We start from the raw sequence: 18,397 nt of genomic DNA, 5'->3' as shown, positions 1-18,397 counted from the left end.
CTTTTGCGCTCTCTCCCCTTCTCTTTTGCGCTCTCTCCCCCTTTCTTTTGCTCTCTCTCCCCCTCTCTTTTGCGCTCTCTTTCCCCAATCTTTTGCTCTCTCCCCCTCTTTTACTCTCTCTCTCTCTCTCTCCCCTCTTGTGCTCTCTCTCTCCCCCTCTTTTGCTCTCTCCCCCCTCTTTTTCTCTCTCTCTCCCCCTCTTCTGCTCTCTCCCCCCTCTTTTGCTCTTTTTCTCTCTTGCCCTCTTTTGCTCTCTCTCTCCCCTATTTTGCTCTCTCTCTCCCCTATTTTGCTTTCTCTCTCCCCCCTCTTTTGCACTCTCTCCCCCTCTCTTTTGCTCTCTCCCCCCCTCTCTTTTGCTCTCTCTACCTCTCTCTTTTGCTCTCTTCCCCCTCTTTTGCTCTCTCTCTCCCTCCTCTCTTTTGCTCTCTCTCCCCTCTTTTGCTCTCTTTTCCCTTCTCTTTTACTCTCTCTCTTCCCACATCTTTTGCTCTCTTTTGGTCTCTCCCACCTCTTTTGGTCTCTCCCACCTCTCTCCCGTCAGCCACCCACTTCTGTGAGGCCACGCCCCCTCATCACGCCTGAAGGTCACGCCCCCATCTCGGCACGCCCGGCCACACCCCCATCACTGAACCCCCCGCCCCCATCAAGGCCAGGTATGTTTGTCCTCTGCAGTCTCTACTGTGCATGACTGCATCTGACAAACATACCTGGCCTTTTATTATATAGGATATCTTTGAGCCCTTATAACTTTTTAAACATTTTTTTTTAAATATTTTTTATCAGACAGTGTTTATATTGGTATTTATGCTGTGCTTAATCCATCTTTTCTTTACGCCCCTATTCTTTATGCAAGCTCTCATGTCACGCATAAATCGCAATTGCATTGAAACAAACGTGTTTTCTTTCAACTCATAATATTTTTGTTGCACGCAAAAAGCTGATAAAAAGCCGCTATCGCTCTCACACAACAGTTAGCGCGCCACTCAGAATTTAGCCTTATGCAGTGTACTAGATGTAAAGGAGAGACGTGTATAATATAATGCTCCCCAAAAAAAGTTGTGGATTCTCTCCATGCCGACAACTTTTTTAGGGCCCTATGTTTCATACAGAACTTCTAATTTCTTACAAACCTTAGAAACATAATAATTATTTTTAACAGCAATCAGTTTATTATAGTGTGTAATAGAATTTACTGAATTATAACTCATCTGCAAAACTACAGCATACACAGAATAAATGTAGCCTTCACCATCTTATAATACTTACAAAATTCATATGAAGCCTGGAATCCACTTAACTCTCCAGAGTAGTCTGTACGCATCATGACCAGCAATTTGTTTCCTGAAGAAATTTCTACTGGTATCTTTGGAGTGCCACAATATTTTGCTAGGTGTCTAGAGGTAGTGTCTTCTCCATCAAAAATAGCCACATAGTCATGTCTACAGTATTTGTAATATTCCAGCTCAAAACTACTTATTTCCAGTTTGATCTGAAAGTGAAGAGTATGGGAAGTCTTTTAGATGTTACATAAAAAGCAAAAATAAAGTTGAAAGGAGAAACATACTGGATGAGGCATAAAATCCTTACCAGGTATCCTTCGGGAGCTATTATTTTCCATAAACACTTCAGTTGGGGCAGATATGCTTTGGGGAATCCTGGAGATTTAAAGGTTCCAGAGTGCTGGTAGAATGCACCACCGCATTGTACTTATTTAATAGACGTAAACAACAAGAAGCGTGGATTACAAAGATATTAAAGAATAAAAGAAGGTAAGGCACCTCAAAACCACTTAAAAAGAAAGTCATTTTTATACATGCATATAACATATATCAGCAGTATTGTACTGTAGCTTACTGGCATAAAATACAAATATTTAAGAGCATTTATTCTGCCTTTTTATTAGCAAATTTGCATTGTTATGCTATCTGTGGGTAAACCCCTTGATAAGCTTCCTAAAGGCACATGAAACAACATTGCATAATCACAAGACTAGTTTTACAATAAGTCAATATAACAGCCAGAAGGTAAACTTCCCATGTCCTAACCTCCCCCCCCCCCCTACACACAGAGACACTCATTTTCTTTAATCCTGACTTTACTGTCATGTTTAGTAAAATATGCACTGTTCTACAGTATCCTATTTCCTCTGCTGTGGCAGAATAGGGGCAGATATTAAAGGGACATAAAACAAGTTGGGATAGAGACAAAATATAATAATATGTACTTTAATTACTTTACCTGCAAATTTATACTGCAGTGCTTTACCATTAACCCTTTCTTTTTAGTTTCTGAATTGTAAAGCTCTAACTCCCCCACACATATTTCAGCCATGTATCTATACAGCCATGTATAGATACATGGCTGTATCTATATCAATTGTTCTTTTGGTAGAATGGAAAAGTGCATAGGGATTATCTGCTGGAGCATGCCTAGAAGCTGTGAACTAAGTTGAAATACAATGCATATCTAATTTGCATATCTAATTTGCATATCTTACCCACAATTCTCTTGTGCATTGGAAACATTGTATATTAAGAATTTCTGGGGAAAAGCATGCAGGGATACTTGCCTAGATGTGTTAATTTCCTATGCAAATATTTACATTGATTTATATATATATATACATACTGTGCACCCAGGTGGTAAATCGCCATAGAACAAGCTAACAATGTTATTGAGCCAGTTGTTCATTCCTGTGAGTGCACTTCTCTCTGTATGTATTTAGTCTCCCTATGGGAAAAAGGGGCAACCAGACTCCTTGCTCAGTGTGCTTAGAGGAATATAGCTACACCTCACTGACGAGGCCCAATGAAGGCCGAAACGATCGTCTGGGGTTGCTGTGTTCCTTGTTCAGAGAGGAATTGCCTGGTATTTTGGCGCTGGACTGACCGTAATAGGCGGGATCAGACTGATATACTACAGGAAAGTTCTACTCTGTGAAAAGCATTACTGGGCTAAAAAGTTGCACCCAGGTGGTAAATCGCCATAGAACAGGCTAACAATGTTATTGAGCCAGTTGTTCGTTCCTGTGAGTGCACTTCTCTCTGTATGTATGTATATATATATATATATATATATATATATATATATATATATATATATATATATATATATATATATATAAATAAATAAATAGAACTTATTCTTCTATATGAAGAACATTGGAATGTGAAATATTAATATATCATATCAGGTTAGCAATTAGGTTTTTCCCACTTCTCTCACTCCCTTGAGGTCTTTGGGGAATACTTTAATGTGGTTACGATATTCAGTCTTCTGCTTTTTGCAAAACCTTTTTACTTTCAACTTAATAAGTGAACCACCCGACGCGTGCAAACTTCCGCTCCACTTGTAATATAGCCCTTTTTGGGGACATAATAGGACATAAAAAAAATATGTAATAATGTTAGCATTTTCTGAATGCATTAACACCTTGTTTGCTGAAATTGTTATTCAATTGACCCCTACCATTTACCCTATTTGGAGAAACTAATGCTGACTGGAGTACAAAAGGCTTGCCACTGTTAATTTGTATTGATTTTTAGTATCTTTAGAACACCTTTCTTTGGCCAGTTAGGGACATTTGTGTCAGAGTTAGAATTTCTAAAAAAAACACAATTTTCCAAATTAAATTACAGGAAAAAAGAGGGTTAAATGGAAAATGACAGTATGTTGCAATCTTTATTTTGCTACACATTATTATATTTAAAATCTATTCTTAATCTATATTTACACTGTGTGCAGAATTATTAGGCAAATGAGTATTTTGACCACATCATCCTCTTTATGCATGTTGTCTTACTCCAAGCTGTATAGGCTCGAAAGCCTACTACCAATTAAGCATATTAGGTGATGTGCATCTCTGTAATGAGAAGGGGTGTGGTCTAATGACATCAACACCCTATATCAGGTGTGCATAATTATTAGGCAACTTCCTTTCCTTTGGCAAAATGGGTCAAAAGAAGGACTTGACAGGCTCAGAAAAGTCAAAAATAGTGAGATATCTTGCAGAGGGATGCAGCACTCTTAAAATTGCAAAGCTTCTGAAGCGTGATCATCGAACAATCAAGCGTTTCATTCAAAATAGTTAACAGGGTCGCAAGAAGCGTGTGGAAAAACCAAGGCGCAAAATAACTGCCCATGAACTGAGAAAAGTCAAGCGTGCAGCTGCCAAGATGCCACTTGCTACCAGTTTGGCCATATTTCAGAGCTGCAACATCACTGGAGTGCCCAAAAGCACAAGGTGTGCAATACTCAGAGACATGGCCAAGGTAAGAAAGGCTGAAAGACGACCACCACTGAACAAGACACACAAGCTGAAACGTCAAGACTGGGCCAAGAAATATCTCAAGACTGATTTTTCTAAGGTTTTATGGACTGATGAAATGAGAGTGAGTCTTGATGGGCCAGATGGATGGGCCCGTGGCTGGATTGGTAAAGGGCAGAGAGCTCCAGTCCGACTCAGACGCCAGCAAGGTGGAGGTGGAGTACTGGTTTGGGCTGGTATCATCAAAGATGAGCTTGTGGGGCCTTTTCGGGTTGAGGATGGAGTCAAGCTCAACTCCCAGTCCTACTGCCAGTTTCTGGAAGACACCTTCTTCAAGCAGTGGTACAGGAAGAAGTCTGCATCCTTCAAGAAAAACATGATTTTCATGCAGGACAATGCTCCATCACACGCGTCCAAGTACTCCACAGCATGGCTGGCAAGAAAGGGCATAAAAGAAGAAAATCTAATGACATGGCCTCCTTGTTCACCTGATCTGAACCCCATTGAGAACCTGTGGTCCATCATCAAATGTGAGATTTACAAGGAGGGAAAACAGTACACCTCTCTGAAAAGTGTCTGGGAGGCTGTGGTTGCTGCTGCACGCAATGTTGATGGTGAACAGATCAAAACACTGACAGAATCCATGGATGGCAGGCTTTTGAGTGTCCTTGCAAAGAAAGGTGGCTATATTGGTCACTGATTTGTTTTTGTTTTGTTTTTGAATGTCAGAAATGTATATTTGTGAATGTTGAGATGTTATATTGGTTTCACTGGTAAAAATAAATAATTGAAATGGGTATATATTTGTTTTTTGTTAAGTTGCCTAATAATTATGCACAGTAATAGTCACCTGCACACACAGATATCCCCCTAAAATAGCTATAACTAAAAACAAACTAAAAACTACTTCCAAAAATATTCAGCTTTGATATTAATGAGTTTTTTGGGTTCATTGAGAACATGGTTGTTGTTCAATAATAAAATTAATCCTCAAAAATACAACTTGCCTAATAATTCTGCACTCCCTGTATATAAAAATTTCAAAGTGTTTCATGTCTCTTTAAATTACAGTAAAACTGCCACCAGCAAGTCATTTGGAGCACATCAGGACACTTTACCTAAAACTGCTCAGTCCCACTTCCCTTAACCACCTGGACACAACCACCACACCCAAAATACCCCAATTGTTTTCACTCATGCACCCACACCCCAAAATGCATGACCCCCCACCATATCTATGACCAACCAGTACATGTACCTTGAGTACCTATCTTCTTCCCACTAGTACCTAACACTTGCAAGCATCCAAAGGTTTTAGCATCCATAACCCCCACTAAGACCAGGGTCACACCTAACAACCTAAGACCTCCCACTCAGGAGACTCATCTGCAATGCTCTATCACAAGAGAACCCCACCCTGATCTCACTGTTACTCAATAGATTAACAGGACATACCTGAGCTGTAGTTGGCCATAAAACCTGAGGCTGTATTTGATCCATCAGTAACAAATTCCAGAAGCATCATGTTAGTTGACGCTGTGAGCTCATAAGGCAGCTGCATCACGCATGTTTTATCCAGTAACACCGGAGAGTCTTTACTGGCACCATCATACACCTTAATGTAGTCAGCTTCACAATTCTCAGAATATTGCACATCAAAATGTTTAAATGTAAGTATCACCTGGAAAGCAAGAAGATATTTTTTTTTTAATGTAACAAACGTAACCAATTACAATGAACTAATGCCCAATTAATTGCAAAGCAAAGCTTCTGTATGCTAAGATTTTAAATGGACAGGAAACCTACCATTTTCCATCCATGATTCAGATAGAATCATTCCATTTAAACAACATTCCATTTAACTTCTATTATGAAATTATCTTTGTTCTCTTGGTATAATTTGTCGAAAAGCAGAGAGGTAAGCGGAGGAGCATGCACCTGTCTGTAACTATATGGCAGCAGTTTTGCAAGAATGTTATACTTTAGCAAGAGCTGTAGATGTCAGCACTTTTTCCTGCCATGTAGTGCTCTAGGAGCGCGATCCGATATAGATCGCAGTTTGTGGAATTAAGGTAGAAAAATCTGAATGGCTGATTGAATCAGCCAATCAGATTCAAGTTCAATCCGATTGGCTGAACCAATCAGCCAATCAGATTGAACTTGAATCTGATTGGCTGATTCAATCAGCCAATCAGATTTTTCTACCTTAATTCTGATTGGCTGATAGAATCCTATCAGCCAATCGGAATTCGACGGACGCCATCTTGGATGACGTCATTTAAAGGAACCTCATTCGTCGGGAAGTCGTCGTGCCGGAAGGATGCTCCGCAGCGGAGGAGCAAAGTAAGAAGATTGAAGATGCCGATTTGCTTGAAGACGTCGCCGATGGAAGAAGACTCTCTGCCGCTTGTTTCAAGACATCGCCGGATGGAAGAAGACTTCACTGCCGCTTGCTGGAACACATCGCCCGGATCGGATCAGGAGTTCTGCCCGGTGGGGTGAATACAAGGTAGGGAGATTTTCAGGGGGGGTAGTGTTAAGTTTATTTAAGGGGGGTTTGGGTTAGATTAGGGGTATGTGGGTGGTGGGTTGTAATGTTGGGGGGTGGTATTGTGGTTTTTTTTTTGCAGGCAAAAGAGCAGTTTTCTTTGGGGCATGCCCCCACAAAAGGCCCTTTTAAGGGCTGGTAAGGTAAAAGAGCTTTGAACTTGTTTTAATTTAGAATAGGGTAGGGAATTTTTTTATTTTGGGGGGCTTTATTATTTTATTAGGGGGCTTAGAATAGGTGTAATTAGCTTACAAATCTTGTAATCTTTTTTTTATTTTTTGTAATTTAGTGTTTGTTTTTTTTTGTAATTTAGTTTAGTTTATTTAATTGTATTTTTAGATAGATATTTGTAGTTTATTTAATTTATTGATAGTGTAGGTGTATTTGTAACTTAGGTTAGGATTTATTTTACAGGTAATTGGGTAATTATTTTAACTAGGTAGCTATTAAATAGTTAATAACTATTTAATAGCTATTATACCTAGTTAAAATAATTAACAATTTACCTGTAAAATAAATATAAACCCTAACATAGCTATAATGTAATTATTAATTACATTGTAGCTATCTTAGGGTTTATTTTATAGGTAAGTATTTAGATTTAAATAGGAATATTTTAGTTTATAATATGAATTAGATTTATTTAATAAGAATTTAGTTAGGGGTGTTAGGGTTAGATAGAGTTAATATAGTTTATATAAATACTATAGTAACTATATTAACTATATTAACCTTAATATAATTAGGGTTAATATAGTTAATATATATAATGTAATAACTATATTAACTATAATATACTTAGGGTTAATATAGATAATATAGCTGGCGGCGGGGTAGGTAGATTAAATTAGGGGTTAATAATTTTAATATAGATGGCGACGGTGTAAGGGGTTCACATTAGGGGATAGATCAGTTAGATGGTGGCGGTTTTAGGGGTTCACATTAGGGGATAGATCAGTTAGATGGTGGCGGTTTTAGGGGCTCACAGTAGGGGGTTAGTTTATGTAGATGGCGGCGGTTTAGGGGTTAAATACTTTATTAGGGATTGCGGCTGGGGATCGCGGTTGACAGGGAGATAGACATTGCGCATGCGTTAGGTGTTAGGTTTATTTTAGCAGATCGCGGTTGACAGGGAGATAGACATTGCGCATGCGTTAGGTGTTAGGTTTATTTTAGAAGATCGCGGTTGACAGGGAGATAGACATTGCGCATGCGTTAGGTGTTAGGTTTATTTTAGCAGCCAGTTTAGGGAGTTACGGGGCTCCAATAGTCAGCGTAAGGCTTCTTACGGCTGCTTTTTGTGGCAAGGTGACAATGGAGTAAGATTTCTCCATTTTCGCCACGTAAGTCCTTACGCTGTATATTGGATACCAAATTGCGCGGGTTTGGTATACCTGCCTATGGCCCAAAAAACTACGGGCGACGGCAGAAATATACGCGCGTAAATTCTAGGTTACGCCGTATATAGGATACCAAACCCGCGCAAATATTGGCGTCGCCGACTTTTGTGGGTGACGATTTTTATCGGATCAACCCCCTAGATGTGCACGCTGCCTACCTAGGTATCTCTTTAACTAAGCATACCATGAAAACAAAGCAAATTTGATGATAGAAGTAAACTAGAAGGTTATTTAAAATTGTATGCTCTGAATCATTAAAGAAAAATGTTGTGTTTCCTGTCCCTTTAAATAACTATCCAATAAAACAAATGTTGTGCTCTTACATTCGTTCAAAATTAGAAGAGACCCAAAATGAACTGTTTCCATATGCAACCCTGGCATTTCCATTAGGCACTGTAGACACAGTGCCTAGGGCCCATGATACTTTTTGGAGCCCATGAAAATGTTTTAATTTCTTTTTCTTTTTAAGTTTGTTCTTTCATTCAAAATCTCATGAGCAGGACAAATCTATCAACCAAAGAGCATCAGTAGGATGTGCACAGCTGAATTGGGTTCAGTTTAGAGTTAAAAAGCTTTTCATACCTGTGACCCAGTGGTTCCCATTTTTGTAATTTAGTAATGTAAGGGGAGCAAATTTACTGATTGATACAAAGTAAAACGTTTCCATTTTATAGAAATGTATTTAAATGTGCTATGCAATTTGGTACTTGTTTTCCCTCATTGCTATGCTTGTGCTTACAACAAAGGTTTTTTTTTGGTTAAGCACACCACAAAATGACTGTTTAATCTTAACACACATATTGTGTGTTAAGATTAAACAGTCCTTTTGTGGTGTGCTTAACCAAAAAACCCCTTTGTTGTATCTCTTAAATAGGGAGCTGACCAAATCCCTCCCCTTTGGTTAATGCACGCCACCCAGCCCAGGTGTGTTCCAGATAAATATACTTAATAAGCTAGAAAGCTTCACACTGTGTAGACATGACTTGCTGGAGTGTGGAAACTGGTTAGTGTTAGGACCAGTCTAATATGGTACACCTTGTAAGTGGTAACTGGCTTAGCAGAATATGATCATATTGTGTGACTAAGATCCCATTTCATTTAAAGGCATTTTTTACAGCAAAAAATTTTTTGCAGCATAAATATAAGTCAATATTGTTGCGAGATGATAATCCCAATTTTATTTGAACTATGTAAGTATATTTAGCAGATAGAAGTATATTTGTTTTTGCAGCTCAAATATAAGCCAATATTATTGCGAGATGTTTATCCGAATCTAATTAGAAGCTATGTAAGTATATTTGGCAGACAGAAGCATATACAAATATGCCATGAAAGAGTGGACTTAAGTGGTTGGATGTGCACCAATACTTTTTGTTGTTTTGTAATTGTTTTGGTCACTTTGGTAGCACTGCCACAATATGTGTGTTAAGATTAAATAGTCCTTTTGTGGTGTGCTTAACCAAAAAACCCCTTTGTTGTATCTCTTAAATAGGGAGCTGACCAAACCCTCCCCTTTGGTTAATGCATGTCACCCAGCCCAGGGGGGGTAGTTATCAACGTGTCAACTTTCCTGCCTTCGCCGGCCCAATACGCCTGCCTAAGCTCGCCTCACATCGCCGCCGCAACCGCAAATAAATAAATAGTTTAACCCCTAAACCGCCGCTCCCTGAACCCGCCGCAACCTATATTAAATTTATTAACCCCTATCCTGCCCCCCCTACACCCTCGCCACCTATAATACATTTATTAACCCCTATCCTGCCCCCCACTACACCGCCGCCACTGTAATAAAATTATTAACCCCTAAACCTAAGTCTAACACTAACCCTAACACCCCCCTAACTTAAATATTAATTAAATAAATCTAAATAATATTTCTATTATGAACTAAATGAATCCGATTTAAAACTAAATACTTACCTATAAAATAAACCCTAATATAGCTACAATATAAATAATAATTATATTGTAGCTATTTTAGGATTTATTTTTATTTTACAGGTACCTTTCAATTTATTTTAACTAGGTACAATAGCTATTAAATAGTTATTAACTATTTAATAGCTACCTAGCTAAAATAAAGAGAAATTTACCTGTAAACTAAAAACTAACCTAAGTTACAATTACACCTAACACTACACTATACTTTAATAAATTATTCCTATTTAAAACTAAATACTTACCTGTAAAATAAACCCTAAGATAGCTACAATATAATTAATAATTACATTGTAGCTATCTTAGGATTTATATTTATTTTACAGTTAACTTTGTATTTATTTTAGTTAGTTAGAATAGTTATTAAATAGTTATTAACTATTTAATAACTACCTAGCTAAAAGAAATACAAAATTACCTGTAAAATAAATCCTAACCTAAGTTACAATTAAACCTAACACTACACTATCATTACATTAATTAAATAAATAAACTACAAATAACTACAATTAAATACAATTACATAAACTAACTAAAGTACAAAAAACATTTTAAAAATTTTACAACAATTTTAAGCTACTTACACCTAATCTAAGCCCCCTAATAAAATAACAAACCCCCCCAAAATAAAAAAATGCCCTACCCTATTCTACATTAAAAAAGTTCAAAGCTCTTTTACCTTACCAGACCTTAAAAGGGCCTTTTGTGGGGGTATGCCCCAAAGAATTCAGCTCTTTTGCCTGTAAAAGAAAAATACAACCCCCCCAACATTAAAATAAAAAAATGCCCTACCCTATTCTACATTAAAAAAGTTCAAAGCTCTTTTACCTTACCAGCCCTTAAAAGGGCCTTTTGTGGGGGCATGCCCCAAAGAATTCATCTCTTTTGCCTGTAAAAGAAAAATACAACCCCCCCCAACATTAAAACCCACCACCCACATACCCCTAATCTAACCCAAACACCCCTTAAAATAACCTAACACTAATCCCCTGAAGATCATCCTACCTTTAGACGTCTTCACTCAGCCGAGCCACCGATGGAACTGAAGAGGAGACCCGGACAGGCAGAAGTTATCCTCCAAGTGGCGCTGAAGAAATCTTCCATCCGATGAAGTGATCCTCCAAGCGGCGCTGAAGAAATCTTCCATCCGGGCGAGGTCATCTTCCAAAAGGCGCTGAAGAAGTCTTCTATCCGACGCGGAACATCCTTCTTTCCCGACAGACTACCGACGAATGAAGGCTCCTTTAAGGGACATCATCCAAGATGGCGTCCCTTCAATTCCGATTGGCTGATAGGATTCTATCAGCCAATCGGAATTAAGGTAGGAAAAATCTGATTCAAGTTCGAAAAATCTGATTCAAGTTCAATCCGATTGGCTGATCCAGTCAGCCAATCAGATTGAGCTTGCATTCTATTGGCTGATTGGAACAGCCAATAGAATGCAAGCTCAATCTGATTGGCTGACTTGGAAGATGACCTCGCCCGGATGGAAGATTTCTTCAGCACCGCTTGGAGGATCACTTCATCGGATGGAAGATTTCTTCAGCGCCGCTTGGAGGATAACTTCTGCCGGTCCGGGTCTCCTCTTCAGTTCCATCGGTGGCTCGGCTGAGTGAAGACGACTAAAGGTAGGATGATCTTCAGGGGATTAGTGTTAGGTTATTTTAAGGGGGGTTTGGGTTAGATTAGGGGTATGTGGGTGGTGGGTTTTAATGTTGGGGGGGGTTGTATTTTTCTTTTACAGGCAAAAGAGATGAATTCTTTGGGGCATGCCCCCACAAAAGGCCCTTTTAAGGGCTGGTAAGGTAAAAGAGCTTTGAACTTTTTTAATGTAGAATAGGGTAGGGCATTTTTTTATTTTGGGGGGGGGTTGTTATTTATTAGGGGGCTTAAATTAGGTGTAAGTAGCTTAAAATTGTTGTAATATTTTTTAAAATGTTTGTAACTTATTATTTTTATTTTTTGTAACTTAGCTTTTTTTATTTTTTGTACTTTAGTTAGTTTATGTAATTGTATTTAATTGTAGTTATTTTTAGTTTATTTATTTAATTAATGTAATGATAGTGTAGTGTTAGGTTTAATTGTAACTTAGTTTAGGATTTATTTTACAGGTAATTTTGTATTTCTTTTAGCTAGGTAGTTATTAAATAGTTAATAACTATTCTAACTAGCTAAAATAAATACAAAGTTACCTGTAAAATAAATATAAATCCTAAGATAGCTACAATGTAATTATTAATTATATTGTAGCTATCTTAGGGTTTATTTTACAGGTAAGTATTAGGGATGGGCGAATGTGCAAATTTTCGAATTTCGAATGTAGAACGAATGTTATTACCGAAATTCGAATTCTAAATTCGAATGTCGATAAGAACGAATATTCTTAAAAATTCGAAAATCGAATGTTATTTACAGTTTTCGAATGTCACTTTCGAATTCGAATGTTTATAATTATATCGAATGTCTACATTCGAAATTCGAATTTTTCGAATTCGAATATAAATTTGAATTTTTCGAATTTGAATATAAATTCGAATTTTTCGAATTCGAATTTAAATTCGAATTTTTCGAATTCGAATATTGCATAATTCGAATATTACATTTAAAAGCATTAGAAATACTATTACAATCTAAATTCGAATTTTTCCAATTCGAATACACGTATTGCATAATTCGAATATTACATTTAAAGAAAAAGCATTAGAAATACTATTACAATCTAAATTCGAATTTTTCGAATTCGAATATTGCATAATTCGAATATTACATTTAAAGAAAAAGCATTAGAAATACTATTACAATCTAAATTCGAATTTTTCGAATTCGAATACACGTATTGCATAATTCGAATATTACATTTAAAGAAAAAGCATTAGAAATACTATTACAATCTAAATTCGAATTTTTCGAATTCGAATATTGCATAATTCGAATATTACATTTAAAGAAAAAGCATTAGAAATACTATTACAATCTAAATTCCAATTTTTCGAATTCGAATATTGCATAATTCGAATATTACATTTAAAGAAAAAGCATTAGAAATACTATTACAATCTAAATTCGAATTTTTCGAATTCGAATACACGTATTGCATAATTCGAATATTACATTTAAAGAAAAAGCATTAGAAATACTATTACAATCTAAATTCGAATTTTTCGAATTCGAATATTGCATAATTCGAATATTACATTTAAAGAAAAAGCATTAGAAATACTATTACAATCTAAATTCGAATTTTTCGAATTCGAATATTGCATAATTCGAATATTACATTTAAAAGCATTAGAAATACTATTACAATCTAAATTCGAATTTTTCGAATTCGAATATTGCATTATTCGAATATTACATTTAAAGAAAAAGCATTAGAAATACTATTACAATCTAAATTCGAATTTTTCGAATTCGAATACACGTATTGCATAATTCGAATATTACATTTAAAGAAAAAGCATTAGAAATACTATTACAATCTAAATTCGAATTTTTCGAATTCGAATATTGCATAATTCGAATATTACATTTAAAGAAAAAGCATTAGAAATACTATTACAATCTAAATTCGAATTTTTCGAATTCGAATATTTTCGAATGTAATCGTAAAATTCGAAACCGAATATTCGAAAATCGAATGTTAGAATGTTATGTAAATATTCGAAATTCGATTCGAACGAACGAATGTGTTAAAATTCGTGCCGTTTTTCGAATGTTGCGAAACATTCGCCCATCCCTAGTAAGTATTTAGTTTTAAATAGGAATAATTTATTAAAGTATAGTGTAGTGTTAGGTGTAATTGTAACTTAGGTTAGTTTTTAGTTTACAGGTAAATTTCTCTTTATTTTAGCTAGGTAAGCTATTAAATAGTTAATAACTATTTAATAGCTATTGTACCTAGTTAAAATAAATTGAAAGGTACCTGTAAAATAAAAATAAATCCTAAGATAGCTACAATATAATTATTATTTATATTGTAGCTACAGGGAGTGCAGAATTATTAGGCAAGTTGTATTTTTGAGGATTAATTTTATTATTGAACAACAACCATGTTCTCAATGAACCCAAAAAACTCATTAATATCAAAGCTGAATATTTTTGGAAGTAGTTTTTAGTTTGTTTTTAGTTTTAGCTATTTTAGGGGGATATCTGTGTGTGCAGGGGACTATTACTGTGCATAATTATTAGGCAACTTAACAAAAAACAAATATATACCCATTTCAATTATTTATTTTTACCAGTGAAACCAATATAACATCTCAACATTCACAAATATACATTTCTGACATTCAAAAACAAAACAAAAACAAATCAGTGACCAATATAGCCACCTTTCTTTGCAAGGACACTCAAAAGCCTGCCATCCATGGATTCCGTCAGTGTTTTGATCTGTTCACCATCAACATTGCGTGCAGCAGCAACCACAGCCTCCCAGACACTGTTCAGAGAGGTGTACTGTTTTCCCTCCTTGTAAATCTCACATTTGATGATGGACCACAGGTTCTCAATGGGGTTCAGATCAGGTGAACAAGGAGGCCATGTCATTAGATTTTCTTCTTTTATACCCTTTCTTGCCAGCCACGCTGTGGAGTACTTGGACGCGTGTGATGGAGCATTGTCCTGCATGAAAATCATGTTTTTGGTGAAGGATGCAGACTTCTTCCTGTACCACCGCTTGAAGAAGGTGTCTTCTAGAAACTGGCAGTAGGACTGGGAGTTGAGCTTGACTCCATCCTCAACCCGAAAAGGCCCCACAAGCTCATCTTTGATGATACCAGCCCAAACCAGTACTCCACCTCCACCTTGCTGGCGTCTGAGTCGGACTGGAGCTCTCTGCCCTTTACCAATCCAGCCACGGGCCCATCCATCTGGCCCATCAAGACTCACTCTCATTTCATCAGTCCATAAAACCTTAGAAAAATCAGTCTTGAGATATTTCTTGGCCCAGTCTTGACGTTTCAGCTTGTGTGTCTTGTTCAGTGGTGGTCGTCTTTCAGCCTTTCTTACCTTGGCCATGTCTCTGAGTATTGCACACCTTGTGCTTTTGGGCACTCCAGTGATGTTGCAGCTCTGAAATATGGCCAAACTGGGTAGCAAGTGGCATCTTGGCAGCTGCACGCTTGACTTTTCTCAGTTCATGGGCAGTTATTTTGCGCCTTGGTTTTTCCACACGCTTCTTGCGACCCTGTTAACTATTTTGAATGAAACGCTTGATTGTTCGATGATCACGCTTCAGAAGCTTTGCAATTTTAAGAGTGCTGCATCCCTCTGCAAGATATCTCACTATTTTTGACTTTTCTGAGCCTGTCAAGTCCTTCTTTTGACCCATTTTGCCAAAGGAAAGGAAGTTGCCTAATAATTATGCACACCTGATATAGGGTGTTGATGTCATTAGACCACACCCCTTCTCATTACAGAGATGCACATCACCTAATATGCTTAATTGGGTAGTAGGCTTTCGAGCCTATACAGCTTGGAGTAAGACAACATGCATAAAGAGGATGATGTGGTCAAAATATTCATTTGCCTAATAATTCTGCACTCCTTGTATATTAGGGTTTATTTTAAAGGTAAGTATTTAGTTTTAAATAGGATTCATTTAGTTTATAATAGAAATATTATTTAGATTTATTTAATTAATATTTTAGTTAGGGGGGTGTTAGGGTTAGTGTTAGACTTAGGTTTAGGGGTTAATAATTTTATTACAGTGGCGGCGGTGTAGTGGGGGGTAGGATAGGGGTTAATAAATTTATTATAGGTGGCGACGGTGTAGGGGGGCAGGATAGGGGTTAATAAATTTATTATAGGTGGCGACGGTGTAGGGGGGCAGGATAGGGGTTAATAAATGTATTATAGGTGGCAACGGTGTAGGGGGGGCAGGATAAGGGTTAATAAATTTATTATAGGTGGCGACGGTGTAGGGGGGGCAGGATAGGGGTTAATAAATTTATTATAGGTGGTGACGGTGTAGGGGGGCAGGATAGGGGTTAATAAATTTAATATAGGTTGCGGCGGTTTAGGGGTTAAACTATTTATTTAGTTGCGGCGAGGTGCGGGATCAGCAGGATAGGGGTTAATAAATTAATTATAGAGGGCAGCGGTATAGGGGGGGCAGGATAGGGGTTACTAGGTATAATGTAGGTGGCAGTGGGCTCCGGGAGCGGCAGTTTAGGGGTTAATATGTATAGAGTAGCTTGCGGTGGGCTCCAGGAGGGGCTGTTTAGGGGTTAACATATTTATTATAGTGTCGGTGGGCTCCGGGAGCGGCGGTTTAGGGGGTAATAACTTTATTTAGTTGCGGCGGTGTAGGGGGGACAGATTAGTGGTGTTTAGACTCGGGGAACATGTTAGGGTGTTAGGTGCAGACAGCTCCCATAGGAATGAATGGGATGTCTGGCAGCAGCGAACTTGTACTTTCGCTATGGTCAGACTCCCATTGATTCCTATGGGATCCGCCGCCTCCAGGGTGGCGGTTTGAAAACCAGGTACGCTGGGCCGTAAAAGTGCGTACCTGCTAGTTTTTTGATAACTAGCAAAAGTAGTCAGATTGTGCCGCACTTGTGTGCGGAACATCTGTAGTGACGTAAGAATCTATCTGTGTCGGACTGAGTCCGGCGGATCGAAGCTTACGTACTTTTGCCGGTCTCTAGCCTTTGATAACTAAGGCGAACCAACCTCGCCACAAATACGCTGCGGAATTCCAGCGTATTTGAGGTTGACGGCTGGATAACTACCCCCCCAGGTGTGTTCCAGATAAATATACTTAATAAGCAAGAAAGCTTCACACTGTGTAGACATGACTTGCTGCAGTGTGGAAACTGGTTAGTGTTAGGACCAGTCTAATATGATACACCTTGTAAGTGGTAACTGGCTTAGCAGAATATGATCATATTGTGTGACTAAGATCCCATTTCATTTAAAGGCATTTTTTACAGCAAAAATATTTTTGCAGCATAAATATAAGTCAATATTGTTGGGAGATGATAATCCCAATTTTATTTGAACTATGTAAGTATATTTAGCAAATAGAAGTATATTTGTTTTTGCAGCTCAAAGATAAGCCAATATTATTGCGAGATGTTTATCCGAATCTAATTAGAAGCTATGTAAGTATATTTGGCAGACAGAAGCATATACAAATATGCCATGAAAGAGTGGACTTAAGTGGTTGGATGTGCACCAATACTTTTTGTTGTTTTATGCTTGTGCTTAATTAGGTGCTTAAAAGGTTAAATATTTGTAAAATTACTATTGATTTCTTTGATGTGACTTTAACCCCTTCCCGTCTGGACTTATTTAATACATCGTCCTCCAGAAGTCTTCATCCAGGCGGCATCTTCTATCTTCATCCATCCGGCGCGGAGCGGCTCCATCTTCAAGACATCCGACGCGGAGCATCCTCTTCAAACGAAGTCCAACTGAAGAATGAAGATTGCATCAGCCAATAGGATTTTTTCTACCTTAATTCTGATTCTAACAGCCAATTAGAATTCAAGGGACGCCATCTTGGATGACGTCATTTAAAGGAACCTTCATTCTTCAGTTGGACTTCGTTTGAAGAGGATGCTCCGCATCAGAAATAATTATTTTATTATTTTCTGTAATTTAGTTTTTTTTTTTTCGTACTTTAGATAATTTAGATAATTGTATTTAATTGTATGTAATTGTAGTTATTTTAGGTAATTTAATTATAGTGTAGTGTTAGGTGTAATTGTAACTTAGGTTAGGATTTATTTTACAGGTAAATTTGTATTTATTTTAGCTAGGTAGCTATTAAATAGTTAATAACTATTTAATAACTATTCTACCTAGTTAAAATAAATACAAAGTTGCCTGTAAAATAAAAATAAATCCTAAGAGAGCTACAATGTAACTATTAGTTATATTGTAGCTAACTTAGGGTTTATTTTATAGGTAAGTATTTAGTTTTAAATAGGAATAATTTAGTTAATGATAGTTATTTTATTTTGATTTATTTAAATTATATTTAAAGGGACACTGTACCCAAATTTTTTTATTTTGTAATTCAGAAAGATCATGCAATTTTAAGCAACTTTCTAATTTACTCCTATTATCAATTTTTCTTCGTTCTCTTGCTATCATTATTTGAAAAAGAAGGCATCTAAGCTTTTTTTTGGTTTCAGTACTCTGGACAGCACTTTTTTATTGTTGGATGGATTTATCCACCAATCAGCAAGGACAACCCAGGTTGTTCACCAAAAATGGGCCGGCATCTAAACT

At 37.1% G+C, this 18,397-nt stretch overlaps 1 protein-coding gene across 1 annotated transcript in view; it reads right to left on the bottom strand.

Annotated features, from left to right (window-relative positions):
* Window positions 1-1,219: 1,219 nt before the first annotated feature.
* LOC128636300 (astacin-like metalloendopeptidase) overlaps window positions 1,220-18,397 on the bottom strand; it is a 231,116-nt gene continuing 213,938 nt past the window's right edge. Inside the window, exons 9-11 of the mRNA XM_053689331.1 lie at window positions 5,726-5,951; window positions 1,591-1,709; window positions 1,220-1,492 (exon numbers count right to left, since the gene is read on the bottom strand). Of these exons, the coding sequence (XP_053545306.1) occupies window positions 1,220-1,492; window positions 1,591-1,709; window positions 5,726-5,951 (618 nt within the window). The remainder of the gene's footprint in view (window positions 1,493-1,590; window positions 1,710-5,725; window positions 5,952-18,397) is intronic.

The sequence above is a fragment of the Bombina bombina genome, chromosome 7 (genome assembly GCF_027579735.1).
Source record: "Bombina bombina isolate aBomBom1 chromosome 7, aBomBom1.pri, whole genome shotgun sequence".
Lineage (NCBI taxonomy): Eukaryota > Metazoa > Chordata > Amphibia > Anura > Bombinatoridae > Bombina > Bombina bombina.
This window is presented reverse-complemented; position numbering and strand designations above follow the sequence as displayed.